The sequence below is a fragment of the Pelobates fuscus genome, chromosome 2, assembly GCF_036172605.1.
Source record: "Pelobates fuscus isolate aPelFus1 chromosome 2, aPelFus1.pri, whole genome shotgun sequence".
Lineage (NCBI taxonomy): Eukaryota > Metazoa > Chordata > Amphibia > Anura > Pelobatidae > Pelobates > Pelobates fuscus.
Window position 1 is genome coordinate 205,441,580 of NC_086318.1, and position 15,059 is coordinate 205,456,638.

The following is a 15,059-nucleotide window of genomic DNA, read 5'->3' on the forward strand; positions in this document are numbered from 1 at the left end:
GGACCTAATGGGCATGCATGGCAAGTTCCGTGCACACGTTAGGCCTTCCCCATAGGTAAGCATTGATTCAAAGATCACAAAGTCAAACTCTGTGAAACTCCAGGAAGTGCCTCTAGTGGCCGTCTGGTAGACAGCCACTAGGGGCAGTCTTAAGACAGCAATGTAAATATTGCAGTTTCTCTAAAACGGCAATGTTTTACATTGCAGGACTAAGTGTGACAGGGACACTGCACCTTGGGTGTCTAGGTGCCTATAGTGTCCCTTTGAGCAAGAAGACTAATCAGTCTTGCTGTTGTTACAGTATCATGTTTAAGTCAGATGAGTCCATCATGAATAAACCTCTAGGTTTAATTTGTTTTGGTAATGCTGAGTTTTGTGAGGACATGAAGTGTAACTCTTATATTGTTTGTAGATACTGGATTTTGGAATTCCCTGCAGAGTTTAATTTGGATTTGGGTTTAATTCGACTGACAGAAGAATTCAGAGAACTGGCAAGCCAGCTGGGTTATGAAGAACATGTTCATCTTATAGACATTTCAAGCATGTAAGTAACTTTATTAATAACAATTTAAAAAATAAGTAAAGTTTTCTAATGCTGTAAATAGTTTTATGTGTTAAAAATTTAGTAGTGTAATTATAGACAGAGCTAGTGAGGAACAAAAAACAGACAGAATAATTTTGTGCTGCAACATTATGTGGCCTTACACAGTGAAGGGTGGTCAATAGGGGCATGCACTTCCCAAGTGTTTGTTAAATATAAAAATTAAATCATATCTTTTGGCATGTTATGGGCTGATGAGAAGTGTGTGGCCCACAGGCAACTTGCACCACACACTACCCTCAATACACACACACTGCCCCCCCATACACACACTGCACCCATTTCACACACACACAGACACTACACCCCTCACACACACACTGCCCTTGCACCCTTCACACACAAAAACACTGCCCCAATGCACACACTGCCCCCCATAAACACACACACCACTTCTCAAACACACTGCCCTCTCATACACACACTGCACCCCTAACACATACACACACACTGCACCCCTCACACACACACACACACACACACACACACACACACACACACAAACTACTCCACCCATACACATTGCGCCCCTCACACACACTGACCCCAATACACACACAATGCCCCTCATACACATACTGCAACCCTCACACACACACACTGCACTCCTCACATACAAACATACACTGCAACCCTCATATACACACTTCACCGCTCACACACACTGCACTCCACACACACACACACACACACACACACACACTACACCACTCACACACATACTGTACCCCTCACACACAGACTACAGGCCTCACACACTGCCCCTCTAACACAGACTGTACCTCTCACACACACACTGCCCCCATATACACACTATATGGTGCAGCATTAACTGCATCTGATAGAGAAGCATTGGATTCAGTGATTGTCTATCAGAAGAAGCTGATTGGACCTCGGACAGGGTATGGTTGATGAACTTAATGTTGGATTACGCGAGAAGAGGCTCTTGTAAAATTTGGCCCAGCACTGGATTCAAGATAAACAGTCACATTATTTTACAAGGTTTTAGACAAAAAAAACAGGGGTAGGAGGACAATATGAGACAGGTACACCTTAAGACACTTACAAAATACAAAAATAAAGTTTTACAGAAGGTTGGAGTAACCTTTTTAGTGTCTTCCTTCCCCACCAATTGCTTTGTTGCTTGAGTTGCTGCTGAAAGGCTGAAAACTAATCCTGTCAACATTTGAGACATTTTTGAAAAAAGTCTCAATATTGGAGTACAGATTCCTCAAGCATGCTTAGTTTACTCTTCTGATCTAACAGGATTTTTAATGTTACTTATTATGCTATCTTCTCTTTAAAGCAATTGTTGCTTCCCAAATCTGTGTATCTTTAGGTTTATGGTAAAAAAAGGGAATTAGTTAATTGGTAATTGATGCAGAACAGTACCCTTATTGGATCTAGAGTTGAGTACATGGGTTAAAGGACCACTATAGTGCCAGGAAAACATACTCGTTTTCCTGGCACTATAGTGCCCTGAGGGGGCCCCCACCCTCAGGGTCCCCCTCCTGCCGGGCTCTGATGTGAGGAAGGGGTTAAACTTACCTCTTTCTCCAGCGCCGGGCGGGGAGCTCTCCTCCTCCTCTCCGCCTCCGATCCTCCCTTTCGGCTGAATGCGCATGCACGGCAAGAGCTGTGCGCGCATTCAGCCGGTCTAATAGGAAAGCATTTATAATGCTTTCCTATGGACGCTTGCGTGCTCTCACTGTGATTTTCACAGTGAGAATCACACAAGCGCCTCTAGCGGCTGTCAATGAGACAGCCACTAGAGGATTTGGAGGCTGGATTAACCCTATTATAAACATAGCAGTTTCTCTGAAACTGCTATGTTTATAATAAAAAGAGTTAATGCTAGAGGGACCTGGAACCCAGACCACTTCATTAAGCTGAAGTGGTCTGGGTGCCTAGAGTGGTCCTTTAAGTGGACACAGCCCAATAAGTCATAGGGCAGAATCTAGCTCCCCACTATCCCCACTATTACATCAAGCACTAGGACCACTTTAGTTTCAGTTTGAAATTCTGCACAGACAGTGTTAAAGCACCTTGCTGCTGGATGTATAACTCCACCTCTGCCAGCATTCTTAACCAGCTTGGAGTGAGAGTTACGGGATGACTAATGTTAATTCTGTGCATAGTGGGAGTCTGCCATTAGCATTGATAGCATGCAGGAAAAATATGCCCAAGGTTTCCCCTCCATGCCCATCAAGTCCTCTGGGATGTCATTACTGAAGGAGGATTGGCTGCAGGGAGATCTCGGTGTGGGATCATGGGTAAGTTTATTCTTTGTTTGTATTTAGATTTTTTTTCCCGCAGAGTGGGACATTCCAGTAAGGCTTACGACCACCAAAAACAGTATTTTAATAAAACACTGCTTTTAGTTGGAGTAACTCTTTAAACTTCACCAGCAGACACTGGACGTGGGTTTGAGATGGTTACATAACATTATACTATGTTTTCTTGTATTGGTTTTATTAGAACAAGTATAATATGTAGTACTATATTTAACAGTTATAACAGGTATTAAACAGTAAAAGAGACTAAGAATAGTGCTAATTTAAAGTAGATTCATGAAATAGTTTTACTAATGAAACAAGCTGTAGAAATGTTGCATTCAGAAGTTATCAAATACTTCAAACATAATACTGTACACATTCCTTATGTCCACCACAATCAACCATAAATACATAGTTGTAAGAAATCAATTGCATATTAATTGATATAAACATTATATTAATAAACAGTCTTAATTATATCACATGACCAAGATGGGGATTATCAACATATCATATAATGATCACTGTATAATACTTAATGGAAATTATATAAAATACAATATTAAAAAAAGTGGAAATAAAAGTCCTGCAGAATAGTTATTCGTTATTGTTTTTTGTTTGTTTCTTTTTATTAGAAAGAATTAAGTCATATTATTAATGTTGAATCTATTGTTCCAGACCCAATGACTGGAAAAGAGTGTACTTTGAGAACAAAATGTACAAGGTTTCTGGGACTAGTTGATGAATGGTGATTGTATGTGTTGTCACTTTTGTTTGCAGCCCGTCATATGACTGGATGCGAAGAGTCACACAGAGGAAAAAAACATCAAAGAAGGGGAAGGTTTGCCTTCTGTTTGACCATCTGGAGCCCATAGAACTAGCAGAGCATCTGACATTTCTGGAGTATAAAGCATTCCGAAGGATATCCGTAAGGATTAGTATTAATATTATCACTAATTTTGTTTGTGATTTTTCTTTGTATGTAATTTACATAGTAGAAAATTTAACTTGTATGTTCAAGTAGAGATGTAATCCCTTACAAATGTATTCCAGTAACAATTATCCTGACAACCCAGTTAAACTATATTTCCCACAACCTATACTATAACTGGGCTTCTTGGAAAGTTTACATCACAAAAATCTGTGTTGCCAAAGTTACATAGTTACATAACTGAAAAGAGACTTGCGTTCATCAAGTTCAGCCTTCCTCACATTTGTTTTATGCTGTTGATCCAAAAGAAGGCAAAAAAAAAAAAAACCCAGTTTGAAGCACTTCCAATTTTGTAACAAGCTAGGAAAAAAATTCCTTCTTGACCCCAGAATGGCAGTCAGATTTATCCTTGGATCAAGCAATTATTACCCTACATTGAAAGATTATATCCTTGAATATTCTGTTTTTGCAAGTATGCATCTAGTAGCTGTTTAAAAATCTGTATGGACTCTGATAAAACCACTTATTCAGGCAGAGAATTCCACATCCTTATTGTTCTTACAGTAAAAAAAACTTTCCTTTGCCTTAGACAAAATCTTCTTTCTTCCAGTCTAAACGCATGACCTCGTGTCCTATGTCTATCCCCTCTCAGGCGATGTTTTTCTAAACTAAATAGGTTTAACTTTGTTAACCTTTCTTCATAGCTGATATTCATTCCTTTTTATTAATTTTGTAGCACGCCTCTGCACTTTTTCTAGTGCCATAATATCCTTCTTTAGGTGCCCAAAATTGCACAGCATATTCAATATGTGGTCTTACCAGTGATTTATAAAGAGGCAAAATTATATTCTCATCCCGAGAATGAATGCCCTTTTTCATGCATGACAATACCTTACTGGCCTTAGCCACTGCTCATTTACATTGCACATTGTTGCAGAGTTTGTTGTCCATAACAATTCCTTTTCGTGTGTTGTTATCCCTAATTAGCTTCCATTAAGGGTATAGGTTGCTTGTGTATTCTTTACGCCGAAGTGCATAACTTTGCATTTTTCAACATAAAATTTCATCTGCCATTTGAGTGCCCAGTCCCCCAGTTATAAGTTACACATAAGTTAAATACTAGGCATGTGCATGGGAAACATTTTCGGTTCGGTTCGGCATTCCAAAATTCGGGACTTTCGCAATTCGGGACTCGGCAATTCGTCACTTCGGAACTTGGGCAACTTCGGCACTTGGGCATTTCCACACTTCGGAATTTCGGAACTTCGGCATTTCAGAATTTTGGGACTTCTTTTGCAGCTGCTTAGTATATAACTCCCTAATTCCCACGGTGTTAGGGAGTTATCTACCAAAAGGCTGAAAGACCTTAATTGGTCTTTCAGCCAAATTTACTAATACTAAGTAAAAAATTTGCCCCTACTGTGAGTAGGGGCATGTCTATTAAACAGTGAGCAAAATAAAAGGGTCCCACCTCCCGAGCCCCCAACCACGACGCGCGAGTGGGGGATTTTAAACTAAATGGGGGACCTATTGCCCCCCCTGACCCCCACCCCTGAGCAGCGGGTGGGGGCCTAAAGTAAAATGATGGGGGGGACCTATTGTCCTCCCCCCGGCCCCCACCCCTGAGCGGTGGGTGGGGGCCCTAAATACTAATAAGGAGGCTCTCATTATTTTTAGGGTGAGGGGGGTAGGTAGGGATTAGTTTTTTTTCTGGGAGGGGGGTTGTGGCGAAAACAACCTCGCCACTGGGCCATGGAGAAGCCTGTTTGCTAGCCTCCTACCTGCTGACTATGGCCCCTGGGTTATTTGGGGCATATTGTACTTTATATTGCTGCAACTGGCCCTTTTAAAATCATCGATGGACATATTGGGACTTTTTGGGATTGTGGCGAAACCGACCTCGCCACGTGTCCATGGAGGGGGCCGATTGCCCGCCTCTTGCCTTTGGACTATGGACCAGACTTTATGGGAATGTGATACCCCAGATAGCTATACCATGGGGCCTATTCATAATGAAAGACTATGGGAAAGACTTTAGCTCCATGGCAATTGTACTGTGTGAGTAGGATCTGCGCGCTATTCGGTAGTTTTGTGCGCGCAGATCCCAGCTATCTGGGGATAGGTGAAATGTCTGTGTGTTATGTGTAAAAGGTGAATTTATGTATTTTAAAGTGTTTTACTGTCTTTGTGTCCCCATGTGCTTAATGGAGTCTGTCTCTGTGCTGGGAGATAATTGGATTACTTCTCCAGCACAGAGAAGGCCCTGGAAAGCTAGGGGTTTTAAAATATACTTTTAGTAACTTTTGAACCCCTGGTCTGATCCATGCCATTTTTTTAATATGTTGTTCCCCTGAATGGATTGATTGTGGATATGTAATTTTGTGTGAATGTGATGTATGGTTTTGAAGTTATAAATATTGTGTAAAAAGTATATTTTAAACTGTATGAATAATGGGATTATGTGTCACACTAAGGGGAGGGGATGTATGGGAGGTAACATCTATGTCATTGGTTCTTTTATGCCTCCCCCTGGGTGTGGCCTGTATGTGTGAGTTGGAAATAAAAGCCAGGCTGGATGAGCCAGTCCAGAGTTCCTGTTTTACCCTCAAAGTGAAGTGTCGTCTCATTATTGGGGGAAGGATTTATTGCATGCTGTTCCAGTTGACTGCTAGGAGTACAAGCCTATTCGTATGGTTCCTATTCAATGGTCTACAGCATTCATATGCTTGGGAGAATTTAAAGGTTTCTCGGATTCGGTGATTGTGGTGTCTGCCAGAGTGCTTGGAGTCCTCAGGAAGCGCTAGGAGCATCCATTAACGGAGGTACCCAGTCGGGGTGCCAGGCGATCCGTTACAGGGGTCACTATTGGTTTGGGGTCCCCTAGTCACCTGGGGGGGTAACATTTTTATTTAGGGCCCCCACCCGCCACTCAGGGGGCCAGGGGGAGGACAATAGGTCCCCCCTTACTAGTATTTAGGGCCCCCACCCACCACTCAGGGGTTGGGAGCCAGGGGGGACATTAGGTCCCCCCTTTATTCTAATTTAGGGCCCCCACCCACCGCTCAGGTGTGGGGCCGGGGGGGGTCCCCCCCCATATTAGTATTTAGGGCCCCCACCCACCACTAAGGGGTGGGGGCCAGGGGGGAGGACATTAGGCCCCCCCTTATTAGTAGTTAGGGCCCCCACCCACCGCTCAGGGGGGGGGCATTTTTTTTGCCATAGGTGCGCACTGTTTAATAGACATGCCCCTACTTGTGGTATAGCGAGTAGGGGCATAATTTAGTAATACTAAATAATCTTTACTTAGTATTAGTAAATTTGGCTGAAAGACCAATTTGGGTCTTTCAGCCTTTTAGTAGATAGCTCCCTAATACCGTGGGAATTAGGGAGTTATCTACTTATTCATTAAGGTCATTACATTGACAGGCTAAGTAACTTACATTTTATATGAATGTATGTTACTTGATTGTTGTAAGTGTTGCAAATGCTTACAGCTGAATCCTGGCTATGTTTGTATACTTTTTATTTAAAATTGTATACAGTGTAACATTCTTCATTCTTCCACTGGGTAAGTATATTAGTTCTTAGGCAATACTGTGCTTCGGAACTTCGGCAACTTCGGAACTTCAGCACTTCGGAACTTCGACACTTCGGAAATTCGGTAATTTCGGAACTTCGGGACTTCGACAATTCGAGAATTCGTCCATTAATCTATTCAGACATTCGAAAGTACCCGAATGTCCGAATAGCACGTCTATTAAATCCACATCAGTCATTGTTGCTAAAGTTGAAGAGACTGATACATGGATCATTATACTATTGAAGATTATACTATCTTTAGTGCACTAATAACCTTATTTTAGTAATGACAGGAGGCGAGTATTTTGCATAAGTTCTCTTTACTAGCTCCACAGCAGCAAAGAAACACATAGAAAAAAAGAACCAATCACAAGAGAGTAGACTGTACATGACGTATAGTGACCTAATCACTTCCTCTTTCAGAAAGTGACATCATGCAGAAGCAAACATATAACAAGCCATAACAATAACTAAAGGAGCAAACTTCCCATGAATTCCACACAAACAACCAAAATGTCTTCAGGGATGAATCAAATGAATGTGTGACAGGTTTAGACACATAGTAATGAACATGGAAATCCAAGTAACACACAGTATACATTATTCCATAGTAGTAATTTGTAAACTACAATCTGACAACTGAATAACAATCACATAAAACTCCAATGACAATTCCTTACCAGTGGAAATAAAATCATCCATGTAAACACAAAACATTAAGAGCCCAACCTACCTTAGACCAGTGATACATATAAAGAAAGCAAACAGAAAGGGTTGGATAGCAAAGCAGGGTGGGAAAAAAACTCACCTCTTGCTAAAATTACTAAAATTAAGATTATTTGTACACTAAAGCTCGGATAATCTTCAATTTTACAACATGAAAGGAGGCTTCATATTTTGCAATTTTAACGCTGAGAAAGGAAGAACCCGAATAGTGCGACGAGAGATATAGACCGTTGGGAAATAAGGAAAAACATCCACGGTGAACACCCGAACATCTGGTAAAAGATGGAAAAAACACCAGACAAAGCATAAAAGTCCGTCAGTAGATGCCCAGTCATATAGACAAACGGAGAACGATCTCCACATCTCATAAGCCGGAGGTGGATGTCACTGGGTTGTTGGTACACAAGAGGATCCTTGCCCATCGGGAGTCCCCAGACTGGGGCAAGTGTTGTTGAACCGTCCGAACTCACCACATAATGGATCGTGATTCCAAACACCAACCAGACCGGGAATGCCCAGATGGAGAGGCAGCATTGTCTTGTCCCTGGGGCCCACGAGTCTCCTAAGAGGTCCCTACCAGCCTGCGATAGTCCGCCGATCTGCCAAGAAACCCAGAAAAAGTCCAGGCCACCATGGTCAGCTTACCCTCCAGGAATAGAAGATGTGGGTTCCCCTTTGGGTCTGTGAGAAAAGTTGGGTATGAATGTAGGAGGAGATAATCCTCACCGGCCAGTTCGCGAAGGTCCGGGAAACAAGGTTGACAAGGTTGACTGATGGCCAAGGCAGTGTTCCTCGCAATCATTGTGAAGGAGGGAAAAGCATATGCCCCCGGGGAGGCCAAGCTGGCAGGAATGCCACCATCATTGTGCACTCTGGATCTGGCAGCCAATTGAAGAACACTGAATTCTGGCGGTCCCTCTGAAGGTTGTAGAACCAATCTGTGTTGAGATATGTCTCCCCCGGAAGTTAGTCCGCCCTTGAGGAGATCCTGCAAGGAAGGCAGAAATCAAAGATGCCTTTCATGATGTCTGATAGGAGACGGGAGCTGGCTCTGTCCAGGCAAATTATATATCTGACTTTCGTCGCTCTGTCAATCCGGAGTAGGATGCAACAAATGGAGAACTCTTTTACCAGTCTGCAAATAGTGAAGGACCCCACTAGGAATGCCAGGTATTCAATGTGGAGGGATAATTCCTGAGTTGTGCACACGCTTTCCATCGGTGCTTTCTCGCAGGTTGTCACCGCAGCCCCACAAGCTGGTATCAGACTCCAGAACGAAGTTCAGATGGTCGTAGGGGTTCGCCTGAGGAAACCTTACCAGGAAGCGCTGTATGTCCCGGTAAGATAGCGGGTCTGGGAAGATAGTCTGGATGGAGGAGGGCAGTAGCCCAAATACATACAGTAAAAAAAATGAAAAAAGTTAACTGTGCTCTTCCCCAAATCCTTATGGAGGTTTTTAGTTACCTCCAATGGCCATGATAGGGTAATGGGAGATATTCCTTTAAGCAATATGTCATGGAAATCTTGTCCAGAAGTTAAAAGAGGCTGCAACAGCATGTATCCACTCAGCAGCACAGTGTAGTATAAATAAAGCAGGGGGCTCACCCCAGGTGCACAGGGTTTGAACCATTGAGTGCTGGCCACAGCTCTGACTGAGAGCACTAATTTGTGCTCAAACTGTTAATTAAAGGTTATGGGAGATAGTAACTAAGCAGTATGTCCTGGAAATCCTGTTTAGCAGTTAACAGAGGCTGCAACATCATGTCTCCATTCAGTAGCACAGTGCAGTAAAAATACAGTAGGGGGCTTACCCGTTGAGTGCAGGTCACAGTCCAGATAGAGAGCATTAATCCATTCATCCATTAATGCTCACCTTCAAGACTTCTCCAGGGCTGCACCGTTCTTGTGGAACTCACTTCCCTCCTCCGTTAGATGCTCACTCAGTTTCCACTCCTTCAAAAAATCATTCAAAACCCACTTCTTCATAAAAGCGTATCAATTAAACTGTTAATAGCTCCCAACTGATTCCTCTCTTGCAACTGTCATTAGTCTAATACTATCCTTACCTTTTGTGTTACATAGTTACATAGTTACATAGCTGAAACTTGCGTCCATCAAGTTCAGCCTTCCTCACATATGTTGTTGCTGTTGATCCAAAAGAAGGCAAAAAACCTAGTCTGAAGCGCTTCCAATTTTGCCACAAACTTGGAAAAAAATCCTTCTTGACCAAAAAATAGCAGTCAGATGTCTCCTTGGATCAAGCAGCTATTACCCCACTAATTAGAAATTATATCCCTGTATGTTATGTTTTTGTAAGTATTTATCCAATTGCAGTTTAAACATCTGTAGTGACTCTGACGAAACCACCTCTTCAGGCAGAGAATTCCATATCCTTATTGCTCTTACTGTATAAAAACCTTTTCTTTGCCTTAGATAAAATCTCATTTTTTCCAGCCTAAATGTGTGCATTTACCCTACTCCCTCTAGCATGTAAGCTCATTGAGCAGGGCCCTCAACCCCTCTGTTCCTGTGTGTCCAACTTGTCTGGTTACAACTACGTCTGTTCGTCCACCCACTGTAAAGCGCCACGGAATTTGTTGGTGCTATATAAATAACAACAACATAATAATAATAATAATAATAATAAATGCTCTAATAGTTAAAGGATCACGTTAGTGTCAGGAACAGCCGCTAGAGGCTGGATTCACCCTGCAATGTAAAAAACTGCTATGTTTACATCTGAAGGGTTAAAACCTGGGGGACCTGGCAACCAGACCACTTCATTGAGCTAATACAAGGTTATGGGTGAAATCCCTATAAACAGCCTATATAAATGACCTAATTAAACATTTACATGCAACCCCAGTAAGACCCAAAAGCCCCTCAAGCCCCAGAGAAGTGAGAGCAAGGAGGGGAGAGGGCAGAAACCAATAATAACACAATAAATAACACAGCTGTACATAGCACAGAAGCACAGCAAGAACACAGCAAAGTATATAAAAAATACAGAAATAACCTCAAAAGAGGCAATAGAAACATAAAGTAATGGAGAAACGTAATACTCTGACTTGTCTGCTTGATGGAGCAGCAAAGAAAGAGGAAGTGGTTAGGTCATCATAGCTCCTGTACATCCTACTCTCTTGTGATTGTTTCTTTTTTTCTATGTGTTTCTTTGCTGCTGTGGAGCTAGTAAAGAGAGATTATGCAAAATATGAAGCCTCCTGTTGTGTAGTAAAATTCAGAGGTTAATCTGACAAAGCAGAAATGAATGAATAGGTAATGTTAGTGAGTGGCGTGTACTTTGCTTTGAAGGTATCAATTCCAATAATGTAACCTCCATAGAGTGACATCAACAGAAATATAATAGTATATTGAACTCCCCATTCACTTATGCTTTTTAAAGGACTTGTTATTGACTCTCAGGACTGTCAGTGACTCCCGTTTTCTATTGCATTATATGTACACTGCTGTGAGCTATCTGGCATTGGCTTCCAAAGGAAATGGTGCAGCACCGTAGCAGTAGAATTTTCTGCAGTTTTAATTCACTATGTGCAGTTATGCAATGCCAGGGCATTTCTTTGCAGCCTGTGTTACCCCTTTAATATGGAGCCAGCTTACAGTTAATCTTGGTCGATGCAGGACAGTGCTCATTGGCTGAGAGAAGTTGAGGTTATCACTACCACATCTAACACATTTTTCCAACACATTTTAATTATTGTTTCTGTTTATTTTTAAAATTATTATAGTTGTGTTAATCTGCATATTTGTAATTAGTTTACAGATTACCAGAGTTATGTTATTCATGGGTGCCTAGAAAATAATCCAACTTTGGAAAGATCCATCGCTTTGTTCAATGGTATCTCTAAGTGGGTGCAGCTCATGATTCTTAGCAAACCAACCCCACATCAAAGAGCAGAAGTTATCACCAAGTATATCAATGTAGCACAGGTAATTTTATACTTCTAATGTATTCTCCTTGTTTAACCTCATTTAAAGTTTTTTCATGAAAAACAAAACAAAAAAGGAGTTTCATCTACCCCCTAACAATGAGGTGACCCAGCACTTTTTCCATCTACACCCCAGTATGGTAGGTTATTTTTAAATAATAATCATGTATTTTGAGTTGTTTCTGGCTGTTTATTTGCTGATGTGGCTCATCAATGTACATATTGTACACGTTTTGCTGGAGGCATCAAAAGCACCCGATCTGACATGCATATCTTTAGGATACCTAACTCTATTTAGTCATTGTAAATCATTTGTTATAAGTGACTTTGCATTGACTTGCCTGTTGTACTTTAAGTCCACTGGGGCTTATTTAATAAAGTCTGACCGCCTCGGTTCTGAATTATGAAAGAATGTGAGAAAAACAGCCTCTGAATTCACTTGAATGGTAGAAATATATAATCAAAAGCTTTTAATATATAATAATTTATCAGAATTGGCCACATACCGCCTTTTAATTTGGTTTAAACAAAGCTACAATGCAAAAATCCTTTATCACTACCAAAAGAATAACATATTCCTATGGAGAAATTATTAACTCAGTTTCAGTGTACATTGTACGCTATGTTTAAACATAAACCTTTATGTTATAAAATGCATATTATATGATTTTATTTAAATAAAAATAATGTGTATGTATATACAAAAGAAAAATGACTTACCGTAATTTTCATTTCCTGGTCATAGGCCATGGCAGCACAACAATGGGTAGCTCCTCCCCATCCAAAATCAGACAGGAACCTATTAAAAAGAACGGTATAAATACCCCCTCCTATCCCTCTTCAGTCTTGTTTCCAGCAATATCCCAGGGCAGGATCTTTGTGCTGCCATTATCTATGACCAGGAAATGAAAATTACAGTAAGTATAAACACATTTTCTGTTTTCCTGGTCATATCCATGGCAGCACAAAAATGAGTAATACCCAAGCAAAAACCAAAGGTGGAAGAAGAAATATACAGACTCCAAATAATAATGTACGAATTTACAACTCCAATAAATAAGTTATATTTGTGATATGCTATTGCCTCTATTTGGGAAATGCCTCCTTTCCCATTATTAGCTGAAAGACTTCGCCTGATGGGCACACTACTCCTGGATCCTTTTCCGATCAGCTGAGAAAGACTGCCAAAGAATTCTGAATCCAGTGATTACCATCTCCAGACCATGTCTGCACTCAGTGATTAAGGCACTCAATAAGAGATACCAAGATCCCCTAAACCTGGCCTTGTATCTGCAACTGATCTTTCTTCATATGTATACCAGATGATACTAAAGCTTGCCTGACTGCTATAACCCAGCAGATGGAGAACTTGTCCAAATATGATCCTTTCCTTTGGCAACAATGCTTATTTTATGTGGTTTCCAAGGATATTCTCCTATGCGCTGAACCAATTCCTTCTGCTAGTCTGGAGACTAATCCCACACTATGGATATGGAATTTGTGGTAGCTGGAGTACCTCTGGACCTTCCTACTTCGATTGAAGATTGATCGGTTCTTCCTTCTTTCTTAGGCCTGTCTTCCATTGTAGCTTGAGAGCTTTAACAGAGTAGACAACCCTTTAATGGAAGATGGAGTGGAGGCCTCTGCCCAAAATGCCACTTATTTCTGGGAAAATGACTTTTCTGCTGCTTCCAGACGAGCTGCTCAAGACACTTCTTTTCTAGTGAAATCTTAACACCTGTCTTGTAAAGGATCCTTCTGTGGGACTTCCTGTTAGATGATCCAGCAGCTTTTTTTCCCATAGACTTATCATGATAGGGTATAACTGCTTACCTGCTCTCTTTTGTTTGAGAAAAAATAAAAAGTGAAAAAATGAGGAATGGCTTACCTATGGCTCTTAGAGCGTAACCTTGTATTAGAGGCTTAAGAATCTGCTTCCATGTCTGTAATTGATGTAATATTAGATGGAAAAAACTATTTATTTATTTTTAAAAGTGAAATATACCATAAGTGCCAAAAAATGCCCTTGGAATTACTCAACCAGTAAATGATGACGTAACAGAGAATAAAAACTCCTTCCAGAACAGATACTTGAATTACTGCCAATGCTTTTAGCATTCTCAGTAGAAATTTAGAGCAAACTGACAGCATCAATTCTCATAAAATAACAGTAATATAATTCTGCAATTTTACTTTCTAAGGCCAATAGGTTTGTTAACCATGAGGCTCAAACCTTAATTTGTACATTGCAAAAACCTAATTGTAGTGGTTACAGTGTTGTACATATTATGCTGTGCAATGTGCTGCATCCTTTGTGCATACCATGCTGTGCAATGTGTTGTGCCAGTGTAATGTGCCATGCCTGCATCCAGTGTGCTCACCCATAGGCGTGCGCAGCCTATTGTATAAGGGTGTGCATCCTAAAGCACAAACACACACGCCGCGTGTATATATATATATATATATATATATATATATATATATATAAAAAAGCAATATTCCCCTGCACTCACGCTCAAAGAGAAGGCACCGGGCGCATCACCAAGGCTCCAAGGCATACAAATCTTCAAAAAGAGGTTGCTCTCCGGATTTAAAACAAACTTTTATTCGTATAATTTAAAAAATGACCATAACAACCAACGTTTCGGTCTCCACTCAGGACCTTCTTCAGGGTCAAAAGTACAACAGGACACTAAGACAACATACATATACTGGCAATATATACCCCATAAATCAATCAATAAACTCACCTAGGTGGAATTCAGTTCGTTCCCGTCGGCATCACAAACACTTCCGGGTGTGCGCACGCATCCCGATGCGTGCTCCACCTCCAGACGTGCGCAATGACGTGCGTGTAAAGGGGAAGCCTAATTACCTAGGCAACCAATTATACAAACACACCTCGAGTGGAATTAGTACTGTGAACGGAATAAATGTAAAATTGTGCAAACGGCTAATAAGTGGTTATACATTAGATATAACCTACATAGTGCTATGAA

At 41.1% G+C, this 15,059-nt stretch overlaps 1 protein-coding gene across 1 annotated transcript in view; it reads left to right on the forward strand.

The window, feature by feature from the left end:
- The window catches only part of RASGRP3 (RAS guanyl releasing protein 3), a 141,193-nt gene that overhangs the window by 69,961 nt on the left and 56,173 nt on the right, over positions 1 to 15,059 (forward strand). The window contains exons 5-7 of the mRNA XM_063443118.1: positions 413 to 544; positions 3,658 to 3,805; positions 11,888 to 12,061. Of these exons, the coding sequence (XP_063299188.1) occupies positions 413 to 544; positions 3,658 to 3,805; positions 11,888 to 12,061 (454 nt within the window). The remainder of the gene's footprint in view (positions 1 to 412; positions 545 to 3,657; positions 3,806 to 11,887; positions 12,062 to 15,059) is intronic.